Genomic DNA, 17,344 nt, shown 5'->3' on the forward strand with positions numbered 1-17,344 from the left:
CCTTTTAGAGCAATTCTTATGATGCAGATAGTGGGAGGCAGTAGGAGAGCTGGAGGCAACAAGCATTGTGAAGGAAATCCAGCACGTTCATTTACCCCATTGACCTGCTTGCTTACTCTTGCATGGTCCTCAGAGTGAACCACTGCCCCCTCCAGTCTTCTTGCTTGCCCCTAAGTAGTTGGGTGACAAGTGTGTGTACTGCAACCTTGAGCTCAGGGATATATGGATGGGGAGTGAGAGAGTGACTTTGGCAGGAGGGCTGTGTGTCACCTTGTAGAAAAGAGACCACAGGTTTTTCATGTATACCTCCAAAAAGCTCATCTGCTCCTGTGGTTACTCCAGCCTTGGCTTCCCCCCGCCTGCAGCAGCTCTGCAGTTTTTCTGTGGTCCACAAACCGTTTCATTGCTCCCTCCTGCACCTCTCCCTGTCCCCCAGAGACCAGCTGTGCCAGGAACGTTTGGTCCCCTGCATGGATCAGATCCCACCAAACTGTACGGCTCACCGCGAGTGCCTGAGCCCCATCCTGGAGACCCGGTCCAGCAGCACCAGCACTTCTCCATGCAGGTAAGAACCACTACAGCCAAGGGATCCAGTACCCAGGCCCTGCCGGATGGCTCTCACTGAGAACCCCCCATCTCTTTCTCCCTCCTCCCCAGCCGGCCGTGGGACTGAGCGAGCACCGCGGGCACAGGCTGGCAGCCCCAGAGAAGCAGGCATGCGCAGGACCGACCCACGTCTCTGGCCTCAGCCCCCGGCCAGGCGCCCTGCAGCTGGGGCGCATGAGCGGCCCCCCGCCAGACGCTGTGTACCCACCAGCCCAGTTCCAGCAGGGCTTCCTTCCCCCGAGGCACAACGGGCCCCCCATGAGGCCGCCGGAGGGCTCGGAGGTCCCCCCAGGGCACATGTACCGGCCCTACAAGTACCTGAACCGCGCACACCCAGCCCTATGGAACGGCAGCCACGGCCCCACCGCCCAGGGCACTGTGGGGCCAGAGGAGAAGGCGCCCATGGGGCCGGGGCCCTCTCTCCAGCCCCGCACCCTGGGTCATATGATGGACCCGCGGTCCATGAGGCCACCACTGCCTCCCAGCCAGTGGACTGAGCAGTCCAATTTCCTACCTCACGGGGTGCCTCCCTCAGGATATATCAGACCGCCCGGGAAAGCCACGGGGCAGAGGATGCCACAGCCACCAGCTGCTCTGTTTGGGGGACCGCCCCAGGTTCAGAGGGGGAGCCAGGGCGGGGAGTCCATGATGGACAGCCCGGAGATGATCGCCATGCAGCAGCTGTCCTCCCGCGTGTGCCCGCCGGGTGTGCCTTACCACCCTCGCCAGCCGCCGCCGCCGCACCTCCCCGGGCCCTTCCCGCAGCTGGCTCACGCTGCCTCCGCCGCCGGCGTGCAGCCCCCAAAGCCTGCCGTGGGCAATGGGGGCTCACAGGATCCCACCGCACAGAGCATGGAGATGGACAGCAACCAAGGTAACCTCTCCAGTGACCTTCCCGCCTGTATCTGTTGCCCCGCTCACTGACACGCATCCCTCCCACCTGCTGGACAGTGCAACCATTTCCCATTCCGTGCTGGTGTGCAGTTGTGGGGAGCAGGCAGGAGCACCCTCAGACTGGATTTGTTGCTCTTGGGCTCCAAATTTCTAGGGACCCAAACCTTGACTGTCATACAGATGTGCTGTGCTGCAAATGTGGCTTTATTTGGACTTGTGCTCCTAGAGAAGTGGAGAATATGCCCTGATCTTCAGGCTTGCCAGAGTCAATTTTAAGCAGTGGCTGAAGCTCAGCAACAAAAGCAGGGTTTTCTTTTCTAGAAAATAATTAAAATCTTGATTAAATAAAATCCCAGAATCACAGACTGTTTTGGGTTGGAAGGAACCTTAAAGATCACCCAGTTCCAACGCCCCTGCCGTGCGCAGGGACACCTTCCGCTAGACCAGGTTGTTCAAAGCCCTGTCCAACCTGGCCTTGAGCATCACTAGGGATGGAGCATTCAGTTTTTACATGTGTGTATTTCTTTAATCTGAATTGGAATATATTTCCTACTCCAGCCATCACTTAGACTTTCTAAGATTGTTTTGTTTCACTGTAGCTTGCCAGGGGTCCCCTCTGTCCCAGCTGTACCTGCAAGCTATCAGTTTGCCTTGGGGTGCAAATGCAAAGCATAGGCTGTGGTGCTTCTAGAGCTCACTTGGAATTAATATAAAAATGGGATCTACAGAGAGTTAGGTAAGAAAAAGAAGACATTATGTGAATAAATGGTTTAAATATACTTCTTTGAGTATGGCTTCTCCACAGCAGCTGTGTCGATTCAGGTGGGACGGCAGTGTGTCACGTGCACCATCACAAGTTTCTCTCTAGTTGAATTTCATTCTAGCTGGTAAACTAGACATCAAAAAAAGCCCAACTTAAAAATAAACCAAACCTAAAGCAGAGATCAAAAAACCCCAGAGATCAAAAAAAAATTTTCTTTTCATTAATTCTAGCTGGTAAACTAGAGATCAAAACCCTTGCATCTTTTATGGATCCCTCGTGTGCCTTGCGCTAGGAGCAAACTCTTTCCTTGTGTGGCATTGCTTAAAAGTCATCATCATTTAACTGTGCTGGATATAGAACAGAGACTGGGGGAGGATGTTGAGTGATTGCAGGGCAGAGCAGTCGCATCTCCAAATCACAGTTGGTTAAAATATGGCTGCAATAGGCTTTGCAGCATCTTGGTTGTGGTAGTGCTTCTGCCACGCTGTGGGCAAGTGGGGTTTGTGGACCAGAAGGGGCAACACAGCCTGAAATCAAGCTGCTGTTACTCCAGATTCTTATCTTGCTGTTATGTGGACCCCACAGTGTTATTTCCCAATTCTGCCTCTCTGTTAGGCAGCCTCTGCCCGCCCCTGTGTCAGACTAAATCCACGTGTGCAGTGTTACTCCAATGGATGCGTGACTTACTTGCAAACTACGGCGTGCCTGTATCTTGAGAGTTCAGTCCACATGTGCTATCTTCTTCCAAGAGAGGTGCAGCCTCACAAGTAGTTTTTAAAAGAGTTCTTTGAAATGGAACAGCTGCTAAAGGTCACCTACCTCTGCGAAAATGCACTTCAGAATTGCTAAAGGTCTCTGAAGGGAAGATTGTGGTGGGTGTGGGAGGGAGGCCCTGCAGAAGAGCAGCTGTCCTGATGCCATGCTCCAGCAGTCCTGTAGAGAGGCAGAGTAGAAGGTGGAACTTTATAGGCTTTTGAGTGCGTACAGCATAAGGACCTTCATGGCTTTAGAAGGTCGCCCATTTTTCTCATGCATTTGCAACAGAGTGTTAGGGACACCTTGGACAGAGCTGCCCAGCAGCTTGGGTTAGCAACAGCAGAGGATGCTGAGAGGCTATTTTAGTACACCTGGTTAAGCTGGCATGAATTAATCTTTGGCACGTGTGCTTTGGTGGAGTGTGAGTAGGTGTGTGCATGTGCTGGGCTGGGAGGGCCATTTTCTGAAGTTAGACCAATGTGTGACTTTTTCTTCCTCACTTCCAGTAGAGCCACCAGCAGGCATGGACGAGAAGGCTCAGTGCATTGGCATTCCCGACGGAGCCTACGCCAAAATCCTACCTCATCCCAAGCCCCCACTGCCCATGGAGTGCACCAGGCACGCCTTGCCCCCAGATGGGGAGGGAGATGGTTCCAGTGTGAAGGGCGACCTGAAGGCAGGACAGGGCAAAGGCTCGTGGCCGGCGGAGAGCAGCTATGCCAGTGGCCCAGGCTGTGTGAGGGACCTGGTGCACACCTCTGAGAGAGGCGGTCCCCTGCCTGAGAATGGGGCAGCGGGCGAGGGGCCAGCATCTGATGCCGAGGGGAAGGGGCTCGCTGCCAACCTGCTGGAGAAGCCCCTCTGTGGTGGGGGGAAGGCTCTGCCTGAAGCAGCTGTACCTTGCATGGGACAGGGCACTGGCCTCCCTGGCATGGATGCCAGCTCCATGGGAGCTTCCCCCAACCAGTTCCACCCTCTCTACATGCCTGGTCTGGAATACCCAAATTCAGCTGGGCGTTACCACATCAACCCAGGCTTGCAGGGGTTCGGTCCCATGATGGGGGGAAAGCCTCCTCCTCCTGCCTCCCACCCTCAGCATTTTCCTCCACGGGGTTTCCAGCCAAGCAGTGCCCACCCTGGCATCTTCCCCCGGTATCGGCCCCCCCAGGGCATGCCCTACCCCTACCAGCCACAGCCTCAACCTTCCTACCACCACTACCAGCGACCGCCCTACTATGCCTGTCCGCAGGGCTACTCGGACTGGCAGAGGCCTCTCCATCCCCAGGCCAGCCCCAGCGGGCATCCCACTGCCCATCCATCCCTGGCCAGACCCCTTTTCCCGGACCGGGGGTCCACCAGTGGCTTGCAGGGCTGCGAGGCGCTGAGCGCTGCCCTGGCCTCTCCCAACCGCATGGACATAGCGAGTGCCAAAGAGGTTTCTCCAAGCGATGGGCAGGATCTGGGGCCTGAAGATGAGAAGTCCGAGGAGTCCCAGGAAAGACCAGAGAGTCCCAAAGAGTTTCTTGATTTGGACAACCACAATGCAGCCACAAAGAGGCAGAGCTCGGTGGCAGCAGGGGAGTTCCTCTACGGAGCCCCACCACCACACCTGGGCTCGGGGATGGGATTCGGCCCATCAGCTTTCCCTCCCCATGGGGTCATGCTACAGACTGGCTCTCCTTATGCATCCCGGCATCCCGCCAGTCATTTCCAGCCCAGGACATATGGATCGCCCATGAATGCTCACCTATCTCATCATCCGGTCTCTAGCCAGACTAACGGCCTCTCTCAGGAGGGACCCCTGTACCGCTGCCGAGAGGAGAACGTAGGTCACTTTCAGGCCTTGCTGATGGAGCAGAGAGGCAGTGGAAGTGGCATGGGGGGGCCACCCCAGGACTTGTATAGACCCTCGGGGTAAGATCGTGTTTTCTGCGAGAAGGCAAGGCGGGAGGGGGGTGAAGCCCTGTGATGATAAGTGTTGGATATCCTTGAAAGGATAATGCTTGAAGTCAGGGGAGATGGCAAGCAAAGTTGAAAGGCTGACTGGTGACTGTTAGACCTTTGGAGTGCGAGGTCTCTTAAGCTGGAGAGAGTCTCGTACAACTCCTTAAAAACAAGTGGCAATTGCTAACACGGAGACCAGTTAACCTGTCCCATCCATCCCCACACCAGTGCTTTGTTTTATCTGTCAGTGTTTGTTAATGCATTATTCAGGGTTGTGCATCTCCTAATCAAATGGACTCTTGCCTTTATCTTTGCAAGTATTTTATCACATCTTTCTCATAGTGGGGCAGAGTAGCTAACTAAAGTAGAAGTTAGCCTCTTGTTATGAATCCCTTTACTTAAGTAATGTTGCTCCCTTTTTCTCCCCTCCTCTTGCTTTGTCCTTCCTCTCTGTCTCAAATTTCCCTGACAGATAATTACTTCTCACTGAGACTGTGCGTATCACGTTTTATTCCTACGTGGAAAGCTATGCTACTCCAAAAATTCCCTGTTCGGATTTTATAAATATGATTCCACTGTTAAAGCTTTGTCAAAGTCCCGGCATGACAGTCCTCCATCTAGTATTCAGGGAGCTTGGCTTGCAACTAAGCCACTGGGAGGGTGGCATAGATTAAAGGTTGTGTTTTGGGGGAAGCCAGAAAGAAGTTTACACAAGGTGCATGCTTGTATGTGAATGTTTTATGTATGCTTTCAATGAAGTAATGGGATTTGCTCTTGAGTTCATGTGCTAAAACTCTCTCTATTCAACCTGGCTCCAGAATGCAAATGCATCAGGCTCAAGTTCCCTTCCCAAAGATGCCTACAGCAACCATGTCCCGGGAAGATTTGACGTCACAAAAACCATCAGCATTGCCTCTGGATCAAGTAAGGGCTGCTAGAGAGAGTAGAGTTCACATACAAGTCTTTCCCTTCCCACTGGTTAAAAGAGAAGTATTTGATGAAGTGGGAAGCGCTGGGGGAAGCTGGGAAGTGAACTAGTGCTATGTAGAGGAGTTGGGGATGTCTCTATGGTCTCAGCTGGTTGTAAAATGTAATCTAGGTGTTCCGATAGTGCTAGCTTTGAACTGGTTGCATGCAGTCATGAGGTTATTCCTTTCTAAAGCTGCCAGTTAAAGCCTCCAACTCTTGTTCTTCCTCTTCCAGAGCTAGTCCGAGGAAGGAAGGACCTCATGAAGACGAAAGCCACGCACGATTTGGACAAGGGGGAGGAGGGGCAGGCCTTCCTCCCACCTCCCCTGACCCGAGCAGCATGTAGCTTCCTGGATGCATGGAACACAGTGCTGCGATGGCTTTTGTGTTGGGAACCTGGAGCGGTGCTGGGCCCCAGCCAGCCGAGCAGCTGGCTCGCCACCACAGGGCGAGCATCACACTCTGGTGGCTTTCCGTGACCAGAGACTGCGTCTCATTCAGGGTTTGAGGGATTTTTGGGGTGGGGGGAGGGTGGGGGTGGGGGCAGAAATGTTCATTGACTGCTAAACTCAGGTATATTTTTCAGGGTGGAAGAGGACGATGATGGAATTTTACTTGTAGTATTAACATGTGTGTTTTGGAGCTGGATCCAGTTTACAGAATTTAACCTGTTGCCTTTTTAAATAAATTTCTGTTGTTGGTGAATGTATTGTACATAATGGGGGAGGGGGTGGGCCCAGCTTGTAGTGGGCTTAGCACTGGAGGAATCCTTAACTGTTTACAATCATATCACACTGAAATCTTTCAGGATACAGTGAGGGTCTGGGGGGAGAGGGGAGGGAATGAATGATGGATGACTTGCTGTCCTCCTTCCTGTCCTCTGCAACCAAGATATGACCCAATGGTTGGTTGACTTAGTAGCAGGAATTGCTCAGGAGCATAATGTGTCCTCCTCTTTCTCTTGTCTTCTTCCTCCTTCTCTTCTCACCCCCACCTCTGCCCCTCTGGATCCAGGGCCTGAGTGCACTTCCAGCTCCTGTCAGCATGGGGGAACAAGGAAACCAGGACCAGGAATTGAAACCAGAATGGGACACTCAGGGCATCGTCCCTTCTGCTAGTATAGTACCCTTTCTGCCTTTCTGATAGGAGAAATGTGTGCTCTGGAAAACAAAAAATGGCATAACTGGTCATCTTAGCCTATTTTTGGTGAAACCAATGCAGCTGCTGGTGGAGTGGCACCTGTCCAGTAGAACAAACTGTGCAAATCTGTAGTGCCCTGCTGCCTAAGGGCAGGAGCCAAGTTCTTTCTCTGACCCTTGGCTATATTCACTTCTTAGCAGCTGCAAAGCAGGCAGTACCCCAGTGTTCCTGACCACTCTCAGTTCCTGTGGAGGAAGAGCATGAGGCTGCTTTAGTGGAATGGAATTGTTGGTTTAATGCAATGTGAGCCATTTGTTGGCCTGTGGAGTTGGATTTGGCATTTGCAAGTTGCAGGTGAATCAGAAAACACTGATTCCAAATCAGATGTTGAGGTTGCATGTCTCAGAGGTTGAGGGATGAGAGGGCAGTATGCTAGAGTTGAGTTGGTTTAACTTTGTCATCACTGATAGGTAGCAGCAGGTCCTACAGGGCTAGTGGCAGCTTCACTTGGCTGCATGCATTCTATAGGGGCTTTCCTCTTGTACCGGTTGCAGTACTTTGTCAGCCACTGGTGTTCAAAGGCAGGTTTAGCAAATAAATTCAGTAGGAATCTCATCTGCATTTATTCACACCTTAAAGCTAACAGGCAAACAGATTTGATAACTCTTGGGGGAGCTGGGGTAAAACAGGGGAGTCTCTACATCACAAGGCAGGGCAGCAAGATCTGCTGGGACCATAGCCCTAGTGGGCAGGCTGCTGGTTGCACTGAGGGGTACAGGGGTATGGTTAAAGGGAGGATGTACTGATGTGTTGGACAAATCATGCTAGCAAGAGCACTAGAAGTGAGGACAGAGCAGTGTGCCCTTTAGTCTGTGCTACCAGCTAGGAGAGGGTCTTTGGAAGTTTCTGGAGAATTTTTCTGGCTGCTTTGTTGTCTTGGATGGTGCTATCACCTCTATCTTCAGCTGGATTGCACTAGCATGCATGACTGTACTGCCTTTGTCCTGCTGTATAGATCTACCATGTGCTGGCAAAGCTGCTTGAGCAAACATCAGGTAGCATCTAACTGAGCCATTATCCTTCTGTCCTAAGCTCTTATAAGCACAAAAATCCTAAAAGATGAGAATATTTCTCTCTTAAAATAATTAGAACAGGGAAGGGCCACCACATTTATGCCCTCTTACCAATAACTTCCACTGCTCTGTTGCTACAGTACTTTTGCCTCTGAGGTGTGCAGGGCCAAGGCATTTTCCAAGCCTAACAGGAGTTAAACTTCTTCATGCTATTCCCTCAAGTGTGATTATAAATGCAGTTTTTGTTACTCACTGCTGCTGCTAGCCTGTGAACTATAGCTGCTGTCTGCTTAGAACCTCGAGTTGCCTGGGACAGCTGGTCCCTCAACAAAGGAAGACTTCAATATAATGTGAATCACTTACAATGCCTATCTATAGATGCCATTACAAAAGGGAGATTTTTTGGGGGGTGGATTTCTTTTTTCCTTTTCATTTGTGCTGATCTGTCAAGAAGCAATTGTCACTGGTGGATTGGTGTAAACTGGAATAGATGATCCTGAAGGTTGTCTATTGACTGAGAACCAGGTAGCTGCTCTCCCTAGCCAAGAACATTGTGCTATGGCTCATCTGAAATAGTCCTAGATCTGAGGGTCTGCTGCTGGCTCATCAGCTGGCAGTGGGTTTTCAGAGGTGCCCAAGCTGCTCTGAAATGCAGGCCTAGATCTCCTACTGAAGGGAGATACTGAAGCAGTTGCAGGTATATATGAAAAACACCAAGTGTAGCAGCTCTTCAAGACAATAAACCTGAGACAAAGGAAAACACAGTTGCTTCTCCTTGTAAAGCAATCTTTAGTTCATTGTAGGTAGAAAAAGGATTGGAAATAGCACACTTAAAAATAGAGGAACTGTAAAATGTAACTTGTAGCAAAGTATTTGAAATTCTGGAAATGTGAATGTAGGTTCTTCCATCCACCCCTGCTGTACTTCAGCCTGTGTCTTCTGTCTCATTACCCAAATATTTGAAGTGCCTTTCATTCAGCTTGTTGTGAACTTTGTGAAACAGGAGGTTTTTAGAAGCTACAAAAAAAAACAACTAAGCAAGCTGAAGCACTCTTGGCCTTCAGCTGGAACTGGCACTGAAATCATGGTTCCTAGTGGTCATGGTATCTGGATGAGTACCAAGCCCAGATCAAAACAGGGAACAAATAAGAACAAGAATTACTTGTGGTCTGCTTGGAGAGCATAGTGGAGTGTTGGACAGTGACAGATACCCTGAGGATCTTATGTGGAGTGTGTGACATGAAGATATTACCCCTTACCTGATATAATGCAAATCTGGGAGAAGGGTTTAACTTGTGGATGGTAGACAAAACGGATTAGTGACTGACTCCTTTTGGGAGGGTTTCTAGGTAAATGGCTTTTGATGTAGTCAGTAATTCTTATTAAAGTGACTAACAAGCTGCTGTTGTAAGGACACATGGTTTATATTAGAAAAGTACTAATATAGCCTAGGGGAACTATGGCTGGGCTACAGGGATAAGGGCTATCCTGGGGACAGGACACAGTAAGGTAGAGAGCTGCCTGTGGAATCTTAGCTCAGAGTTTCCAGACTTACAAATGCTTTGTTCATAAGTGTTTGGGATTTGTTTTCTTCTTTTATGGTGATATTTAGGGATCCCCCTAAAATCAGAGCTCTATCTCACTAGGTACATACAATCTGAGCAAATCAGAGAAAATTGGCCCCTCCTCAGAGGGCACAGAGCAGATTGCCGGTGTGGAAACACGTGTGGAGCAGCAGAAAACATCAGTTTTATAGTTTATGGTTTCCCATCCCATGCTGCACAGGCCTGCTTTGTGGATATTGTGAAAGACACTGGTTTAAAGAGGGATCTATAAAAGAGCAAAATGGCAGTTCTTTATATGCTTATGCCAAGGGTTGGCATGCAGCGCAGGAGAAATGTATCTGCATTTTAAAACATCCTAGGTTTTGAATGCCATACTAGTGTCCCTATCTTACATAATATTTTAACACAATTAGGAACTTCCAGACTCTGGTTGGAAGCCCTCTTTCTCATCCCCCAGCATTGCTGTAGTATGATATATACCAGTCGATCCTTTTTCAGAAGGCATCCTGAGCTAGCAACTTTGCAGAGTTTCCTGTAGCTATTACTTTTCCCATACAGAGGATGTGTTTTTCTATAATTACAGATTTCATCTTAAACTTAAGACTATACCGTGCATAGAACAATGATGCTGACCATGCTTGAGCATGACAAAGATTTCCAGTATTCTCAAAAAAAGCTTTGTATGCTACTCTGGATTTTTAGCCTCTTGTTCTCCCCACCACCTCCTCCTTCACAAGTGGTGTGTGGTGTTCCCAAGCTCCTGAGATGCTCAATTGCCACTTGTAAATGTCACTGTATAAACTCCCTCTGGGACTCTGGAAGCTTTGGGCATCTGAAGGACTGCAGGCCCTGGCAATTCAACTAAGCCTTTTAAGAAGGCCAGTCACTTGAGGCTTTGCAGTGATTTTTAGCTGTGTCTAGCACAAGTTTGCAGTCTATAAATTCCATGGTGTGACCCACCAAACCTCTTGGTAGCAATCCAAGGCACCAGCCTGCAATGAGGAGGACAAAAGAGGAAAGTAAATTTGAAGCTTCAAGGCCCAACTGGTTTGATTTGCGACTTTAAAGTACATGGAGACACTTTTCTTGGAAGAGCTTCTGATTCTTTCTCATCCGCCAAATGCCTTTCCCATGCAGACTTTCTGAAACTAATCTCCTGTGTATATTTTTGTAAGTGTGGTTTCTCGGGGTCTTGGAGAGCTATCAGCTTCTTGATGTCTTATCTGAAAGCTAGTCACAGAGGCTGTCTTTCATTCTGCTGACTGAGGCAGTTCTCCTGCAGCTTCTCACCCCAACGCTTCTCCGTTTAAAATGGAAGTATAATGAGAAAACAACCTTCCTTTATTCCCTCTACTGATCTCTGACAGTCTTCTGTGCATCTCTGTGTTCAGCCAGGGCGGTTGCTTTGCTCTTGATGGCTTTGTTCTGTTTTCCCTTTCCAAGGAGACGGTGCTGCAATATGCATTGTGGAATTTCTCAGAAGGTGCCAAACTGATTGACAGGGAAGTACCATCCCAAGGGGTGGCTCGGAGAAGACAAGCAGGGGGATTTGTGATGGCATGGTTGCTCCCAGTTCCATGCAACCATGCAACTACATCTGTGCTTAATCAGGGCAACCCCTCAAAAAGTTGTCACTGCAGTTCATTGGTGGTAAAGGAGTTTGCTCTTGCAGAATTCCTGCTGTAAATCCATGCTGGTGGTTGAAGGGCAGGTGTGTGAGTGCCGTATCCTTTCTGTAAGGCTGAGATGGAGACAGCAGGCTGGAAAAGTAGTGCAGCTGCAGGCCATGTGACAAGCATCAAGGGCGGGTGCTCATTGTAACTGAGAAAGCATCTCAAACATTGACCTTCCAGCCTTTCCCCATCTGTACCTGTTTAACATACAGATGGGGGTAAAGGACATTTGGGCTTGGCAGGACCCCTGCCGCCCATGCGGAAGTAAAAAGCTTTTAGCCAGCACATAATGAACTACGCATCCTGGTTTTCACTCCCTGCTGCCCACCTCCCTCTGAAAAAGATCTGGGGAGGGACCGATTTCCAGCTGTCTCCAAAGAGGAACTGCTGGGATGACAAGAGCAAGGCTTGCTCCACCCCTAGGAGATTCAGGACAAGGTTTCGTGTGTTTGAAACTAGATAGCAACGTACAAGTGTACCTTCGAAGTGCAGGTGTAGTGAGCTGCATGGTGCTGTTCTGGTTTTGGTTACTGTCCTATCCTAGCTCACATGCAGTGTGTGAGAGACCATGAAGCGTTTTGTAGTTTTAACACTGATGGCCTGGCATCAGTTGAGGGTTTTTTTCCCTTTATTTGCAGCAGTGCCCTAAATTTGTTTCGGCAACAGTCTTCCTGTGTTTGAAATGTGGATGTCAAAGTGGACAGTGTGTCCAGGAGAGAGCAAGAGTTACATCCACCAGTGGAAGAGGGGAGGAAGGATTCATTAGGGTTAGGGATTAATTGGGATTTCACCAACTCTAGTGAGTCCCTCTGTCCTTTGCCCGTTCCATTTGGAAACACTTGGCTCGCTAGCAGAAGGGCAGTAAGTGGTATATCTTCTAAATAAAACTAGAACTGACTCCCTGTGGGCAAAATTCCCTTGCTGTGGATAAAGGTAGACCAAACACCCAATAGGGACTCATTTGGCCTTCAAGTCGGTAAGAGGAAAGCAGACGCCTATTGCACTCAAACACTGTGGAGTACATCAGAGGAGCAACCTCCCTTTCTGAAGCCAACCAGGCAGCTACAAGAGCTCAGTGCTCAACTCTTAGTCTGGAAAATCCTCTGATCCCCTTTTGTGTCACACGCCAGCACTTCCTCTCTCCTCCCTTTCCTAGCTTTCAAGTTTCTTTCTCTCTGCCCACTTTGCTACAGTTGGTTACTGTCAGAGATGAAAGCTCACTGCCCATGCGAGTAGAAGGGCAGGAGGTTGAACTTGGCAGCTGTCTCCATAAGGCAGGCAGGTGGGGAGTACGCATTTACTCTCCTCATGGAATTAAGGTGTCCCTAGTGGCTCACTGTTGTTCTCTCGCATGCCCCTGCGGTTTGCCATCCTGGCGTGGTGGTGCCTGTCCTTCTGCCAGCATGAGGGTTTGCTTCTGCCCTCTGTGCAGGGCTCCTGCGTGTGATCCTGGTCTGTCTACCTCTAGTGGGGCTTAGGTTTAAAACACATACTGTGTACAACCATGAAAGCTGTTGCCTCTCCTCCTGGGTAGATCAACGAACACAGCTGCATGATGTTTTTCTGAGCAGTAATAATGTGCAGCAGTGTAACTTGACTTTCCAATATTGTTTCAGGGAGCAAACGGCTGTGAAACACACTGGGGGGCTTTACTCTTTGAGTGGGAAACAAGGTGCTCTTGGTGGCCCTGCATCTTATCTACGCCACATTCCTGCTTTCCCAGCAGCTGTTGGGTTTATTTAGGTGGCCGGGAGAGAGCTGGTTGCTGCTCCTGTGTTTGGGAAGGTAGAAAGGGAAATCGAAAGTTGAAGTTCATCCTCATCCACAAAGCCAAGCACATGGAAGAAGGGTGTCTGCTGCTGCCACAGAGTGAAGGGTGGGTAGACTGCTGACTTAATGCCTCTGGGGGAGGAGAGTGACCCGTTGCTGCTTCATTTGGCACTGATGGGGCAGGTAGCAGGAGAGCCTATGCCACTACGTTCATTTTTATTGAAGTTGGGTGATGTTGGGGTTTTTTTGTATTATTGTAAGTTTGTAAAGAATGTAATCTGTCTGTTGGGGGCACAAGGAGAAAACGGGGGCCTTTCTCTTGTCGGGTGAGGCTGTTCTTATGTTGCTGTGTTTTTTGGTTTGGGGCGGGGAGGGGGTTCGCAGCTATTCGGGCAAAAGCCTGCAAAAGCATTGTCAAATGCTTGCCACTGTCCCAGGACAGCCAGAGGGTGAGCTAATGCTGTGGCATTAGCTGTGAAAATGCCCCCTGCCTGCAACCCTCAGTGGGGGGAATCTGACCTGCAAGGGGCTCTGCACTGGGGTGTTTGGCGGGGTGGTGGGATGTAACACTCATGGTCCTGCTCATCTGAATACAGAGCTGTATGGCTGCCCATGCTGTTTAGGAAGGGTTGGGTTTGATAGCCTGAGTTTCTCAGTGCAAGAAGGAGTTTGTGCTGGAGTTGCTTTCCCCAGCAGGGGCTGAGGTGCTGCACCTCTCCATCCATCACCTGCTGCCCGGCAGCCCTGCCCCTGCCTCCCTCCCCATCCCGTAGAGCACAGTGTCAGGGATCCTCTTCTCTCTCCTGCTGCTGCAAAGTTGTGTGAACTTTCCTGGTCGATACTGGAAAGGGGAATGCTATTTATTTTTATATTGTGTATATTTTGTCTTGGTCTGCTGATTACCTTTGTTCCCCAAGAGCGACAGTTACCTCAATAGTTAGTTTAATACTGTGTGTTGGGTAATTTTTTTAAAGAACTTTTTTAAAAGCTTGATCCTTGGAGGTCTGTAGATTTTATTTCCATATGAATTGGTTATTTTGTATAAAGTAAGTTCTTAAAATAGCAATCACCCTCGCTGTATGTGTGTTTTCTTGTCTCCTGCATGGTCTCCCTCTGCCCTTGTAAGGGGGGGGGGTGTGGTTGGGGGGAACACAGCTTTCTTCAGAGAGACAGAGCCCTGGACTGCAGTCAGACATGGTTGTACCACCTGAAATCTATTTACAAAAGAGCACCTGGAAAGCTAATTGGGATCATTTCCCTTTCTGAAGCACAGCTGTCTGCCTATGAACAACCCCACTGTGGAAATGAGATGGTGTCACTGCTTTCCCCGCCCCGAGCCCCTGGTGTGCTTGGAAAGCCTGCTTCCTCCCCCAAAACACCACACAGTCTAGGGGCACAGGTAGCCTGTTCCCCCAAAACCTCTCTGCTTTAAAAAGGGTGATTGCCCTTAAACCCCACAGAGTGATGTTGCTATGAAGGAGCCACTGATGTAGCCTATGCAGTTCCCCTTTGTGCTTTTTTAATGCTAAGCAGCATAGAGTGTGATGCCCCTCAGGGGCTGTTAGAGGAATGAGAAGCCTTTCCAGCTCATGTGAGGTGGTCCTAATCCGTATTAGATGTCAAAGCAGCACTTGCTGTTCACTGTTTATTAAATCTCCCATGTGAGATGGGGAGTGGCTGCAGCCCTGGCAGCACAGAGGTGTTTAAAGACAACAGAGCTCTTCCTTGTGGGGGTTTTGGCATCAGATCTGGGAAATGGCCCTACCGTGTTGTGTGGGAAGGTGCCTGCTGTAGGTGTATGGAGGCAGCTTGCGCTTGGCCCTTGCTCAGCTGGTCCCCAAGTAAACAACTTGCTCGGTTCCACTGACTCAGCAGCTTTGCATCAGGACAAAATCAAGGTGATTTCCCTTGAATGCTGGTGCCAGCAAAGGAGGGCACATAGGATGACTGGCAGAAGGCTGGAGGCATGATAGCTCCCACGTGCATGCTGTGGGCCCTTTCCCTTTTCTGCCCAGCTTTAGCTGGTAAAAGCTCCCTCTGCCTCCTCCAGGACCGGTAACAGATGCTCTTGCTCACATCTCCTCCTGCCAAAACAGCTTTGCAGCATAGCCTGCTTGTGCCTCAAGCTCCATCTGCCCCTCCTGCCGGAGCCATGCCTGAGGCTGGGGCTGTTCCTGAGCCCAGTGTGCTCCGCTGGCTCTCAGCACCAAAGCTGCCTTTGCAAATAGATGCTTATGAAACATTTGTCTGTGACGCAGGACCCCACGCTTACTGGCCAAACCAGAGGCCTCATCCTGTCCTCATAGCTCTTCCCCTCTGTGTGCCCTAAGCAGCAAGTTGATCCCTCACACCACCAGCATTTTACAAAGACTGGTCATTGAACCCTGGTGAATCAATTGTTCAATAGCTCACTGAATCCTCAGCAGTGCATCCCTGCTCCTGGGGCCATTCAGACACTCACTTCACTCTCCATGGCTTGGTCCAAGAATAACTTATCCTTCCACTGCATATTTCATACTGAAAGAAGCCCTCAGGAGCATTTGTTGGCACCTTCCTGCCCCTGGACTTTTGGAGGAGTCTGAGATGTGACCTGCTGTACCCAGACACCTTGAGCACCCCAAAATGGCCAGTGGGGTGTCAGAGGCAGGTGAAGCTGAGCATCCTAGTGGGTGCTTCTCCAGGCCCTGCGGAGGCTGTTTGAGGATGCTGGCTCCTCCGAGGTAAGCTGCTCCCAGGCGGGTGAAGGGCTGCTCTCTGTCATGTATCCTCCTTCCTCCTCTCCCCCTCCGGGGGCCAGGGTTCAGGGTGACAAGAGCAAGCTGTCCGATTGAGGAAGGGGAGGAATTCGGACGCCCCATCAGTCCCAGGAAGTGTTTGGGTCAGAGGGGATAGGCAGGGGGAGATTTCTAATCCTGGGGCTAAGCCTGCACTGAGTGGAGCCAGCGCTAATTGGAACCAGTCCCAGGGAAGGGGCAGAAAGCTGCTGCTTTTAGAGGTGCCTTGCAGCCCAGGCAAAGACAAAGCTTATCTGTGCTGTAGGAAGTGCCACATCCTAACCTTGACAAGATGCTATCAATCGGCAGTATCAAGTTAGGCCACTTGCCCACCTATTTGTTTACCTTTCTTCCTACTTTCTGCTGTCCATGATTCTTGTTTTTTCTCCTACTTCCTCCTATGGGCTGGCAAAGCTTAATCCCCTTTGCTAAGAAAGAGCTTTCCTGAGCTCTTAGACTGTGGATTTAAGCTCTTGGCTTCCTCTCTAGCCTCCTTCTCCCTAAGAACTGCGATGCTTCCCACATCCAGCTTTTTATCCAGCTGTCTCAGAGCAGCTCACTAATCCGTGTAGGCTTGAATTGTGGATGGGTGGATAAATCAATTTCAATAGGGACCAGTTTAGTGCCCAGTTTGGGTGCAGAGATAAATGGCTGCCCCTTACCTCTGTCATGGGCCAGACACTTTGGAGACCTTTGGCTCCCGGAAGGCTTTGCCGGACCTGAATGGTACATCTTTGGGGGATGCCTCAGAGCAAAGGAATAACCACAGTGCCCTTGGCACCCATCAGTGTTTTTAGTGGGGGGTTGGTTGTGTACTTCCCTAAAAATAAAGAATATTGTAGATAAAGTTCCCATCTTGAATTTTCCAGTTAGTCACCACACTTAGCATGGGGCACACCATGCTAAGGTGTAGAAGGGAAGGACTAAGGCACTTGGGGTAGCTCAGGAAGACTCAGATTTAGGCTAAAAGAAATGGTTTCTGTTCACAGGAATGTTTAGTTACAGGTATTAGGAAGAATACATACATTCATATATTCAAGACTTTGATTTTTGTCCTCCTCCACCCCTCAAAGCTGCAATTTTTGCTTGGTGGAGAGGGCACATGCACGAAAAGGCAAAGCAGCGCCCCTTGCCCTGTTGGGTAGCAACAGACCTGAACACCTTGCTCCCAGGAATAAGCTCAGTCTGAGTGTGGGGTGGTGTTGTACCTGTATTTATATGTACACAAAACAAACCTTGAGGGTCTCCCAAGTGCTAGCAAAGAAATGCAAACTCGTTTTGTGACCCCAGGACCCTGTGCTTGCCCAGCAGAGAGACAGCAGTGGCTTTGCTGAAGGAGAAGGTGGGAAGGGGCTGGGGCTCACCCTGTGCCTGCCGCGGGGTTCAGGTCTACCCCCTCCTCCTCGGTCAGCACCGG

At 50.0% G+C, this 17,344-nt stretch overlaps 1 protein-coding gene across 4 annotated transcripts in view; it reads left to right on the forward strand.

The window, feature by feature from the left end:
- The window catches only part of LOC134162616 (chromatin remodeling regulator CECR2), a 104,816-nt gene extending 90,597 nt beyond the window's left edge, over nucleotides 1-14,219 (forward strand). For 3 of the 4 annotated variants that reach the window (XM_062616659.1, XM_062616661.1, XM_062616662.1), the window contains 5 exons: nucleotides 437-565; nucleotides 658-1,480; nucleotides 3,526-4,933; nucleotides 5,782-5,887; nucleotides 6,167-14,219. In XM_062616659.1, the coding sequence (XP_062472643.1) occupies nucleotides 437-565; nucleotides 658-1,480; nucleotides 3,526-4,933; nucleotides 5,782-5,887; nucleotides 6,167-6,172 (2,472 nt within the window). In that variant the 3' untranslated portion in view covers nucleotides 6,173-14,219. The remainder of the gene's footprint in view (nucleotides 1-436; nucleotides 566-657; nucleotides 1,481-3,525; nucleotides 4,934-5,781; nucleotides 5,888-6,166) is intronic. The other variant, XM_062616660.1, reaches the window with a different exon arrangement.
- Nucleotides 14,220-17,344: the final 3,125 nt, after the last annotated feature.

The sequence above is a fragment of the Pezoporus occidentalis genome, unplaced genomic scaffold, assembly GCF_034315485.1.
Source record: "Pezoporus occidentalis ecotype Australia unplaced genomic scaffold, CSIRO_AGI_Poc_V1 ctg19, whole genome shotgun sequence".
Lineage (NCBI taxonomy): Eukaryota > Metazoa > Chordata > Aves > Psittaciformes > Psittacidae > Pezoporus > Pezoporus occidentalis.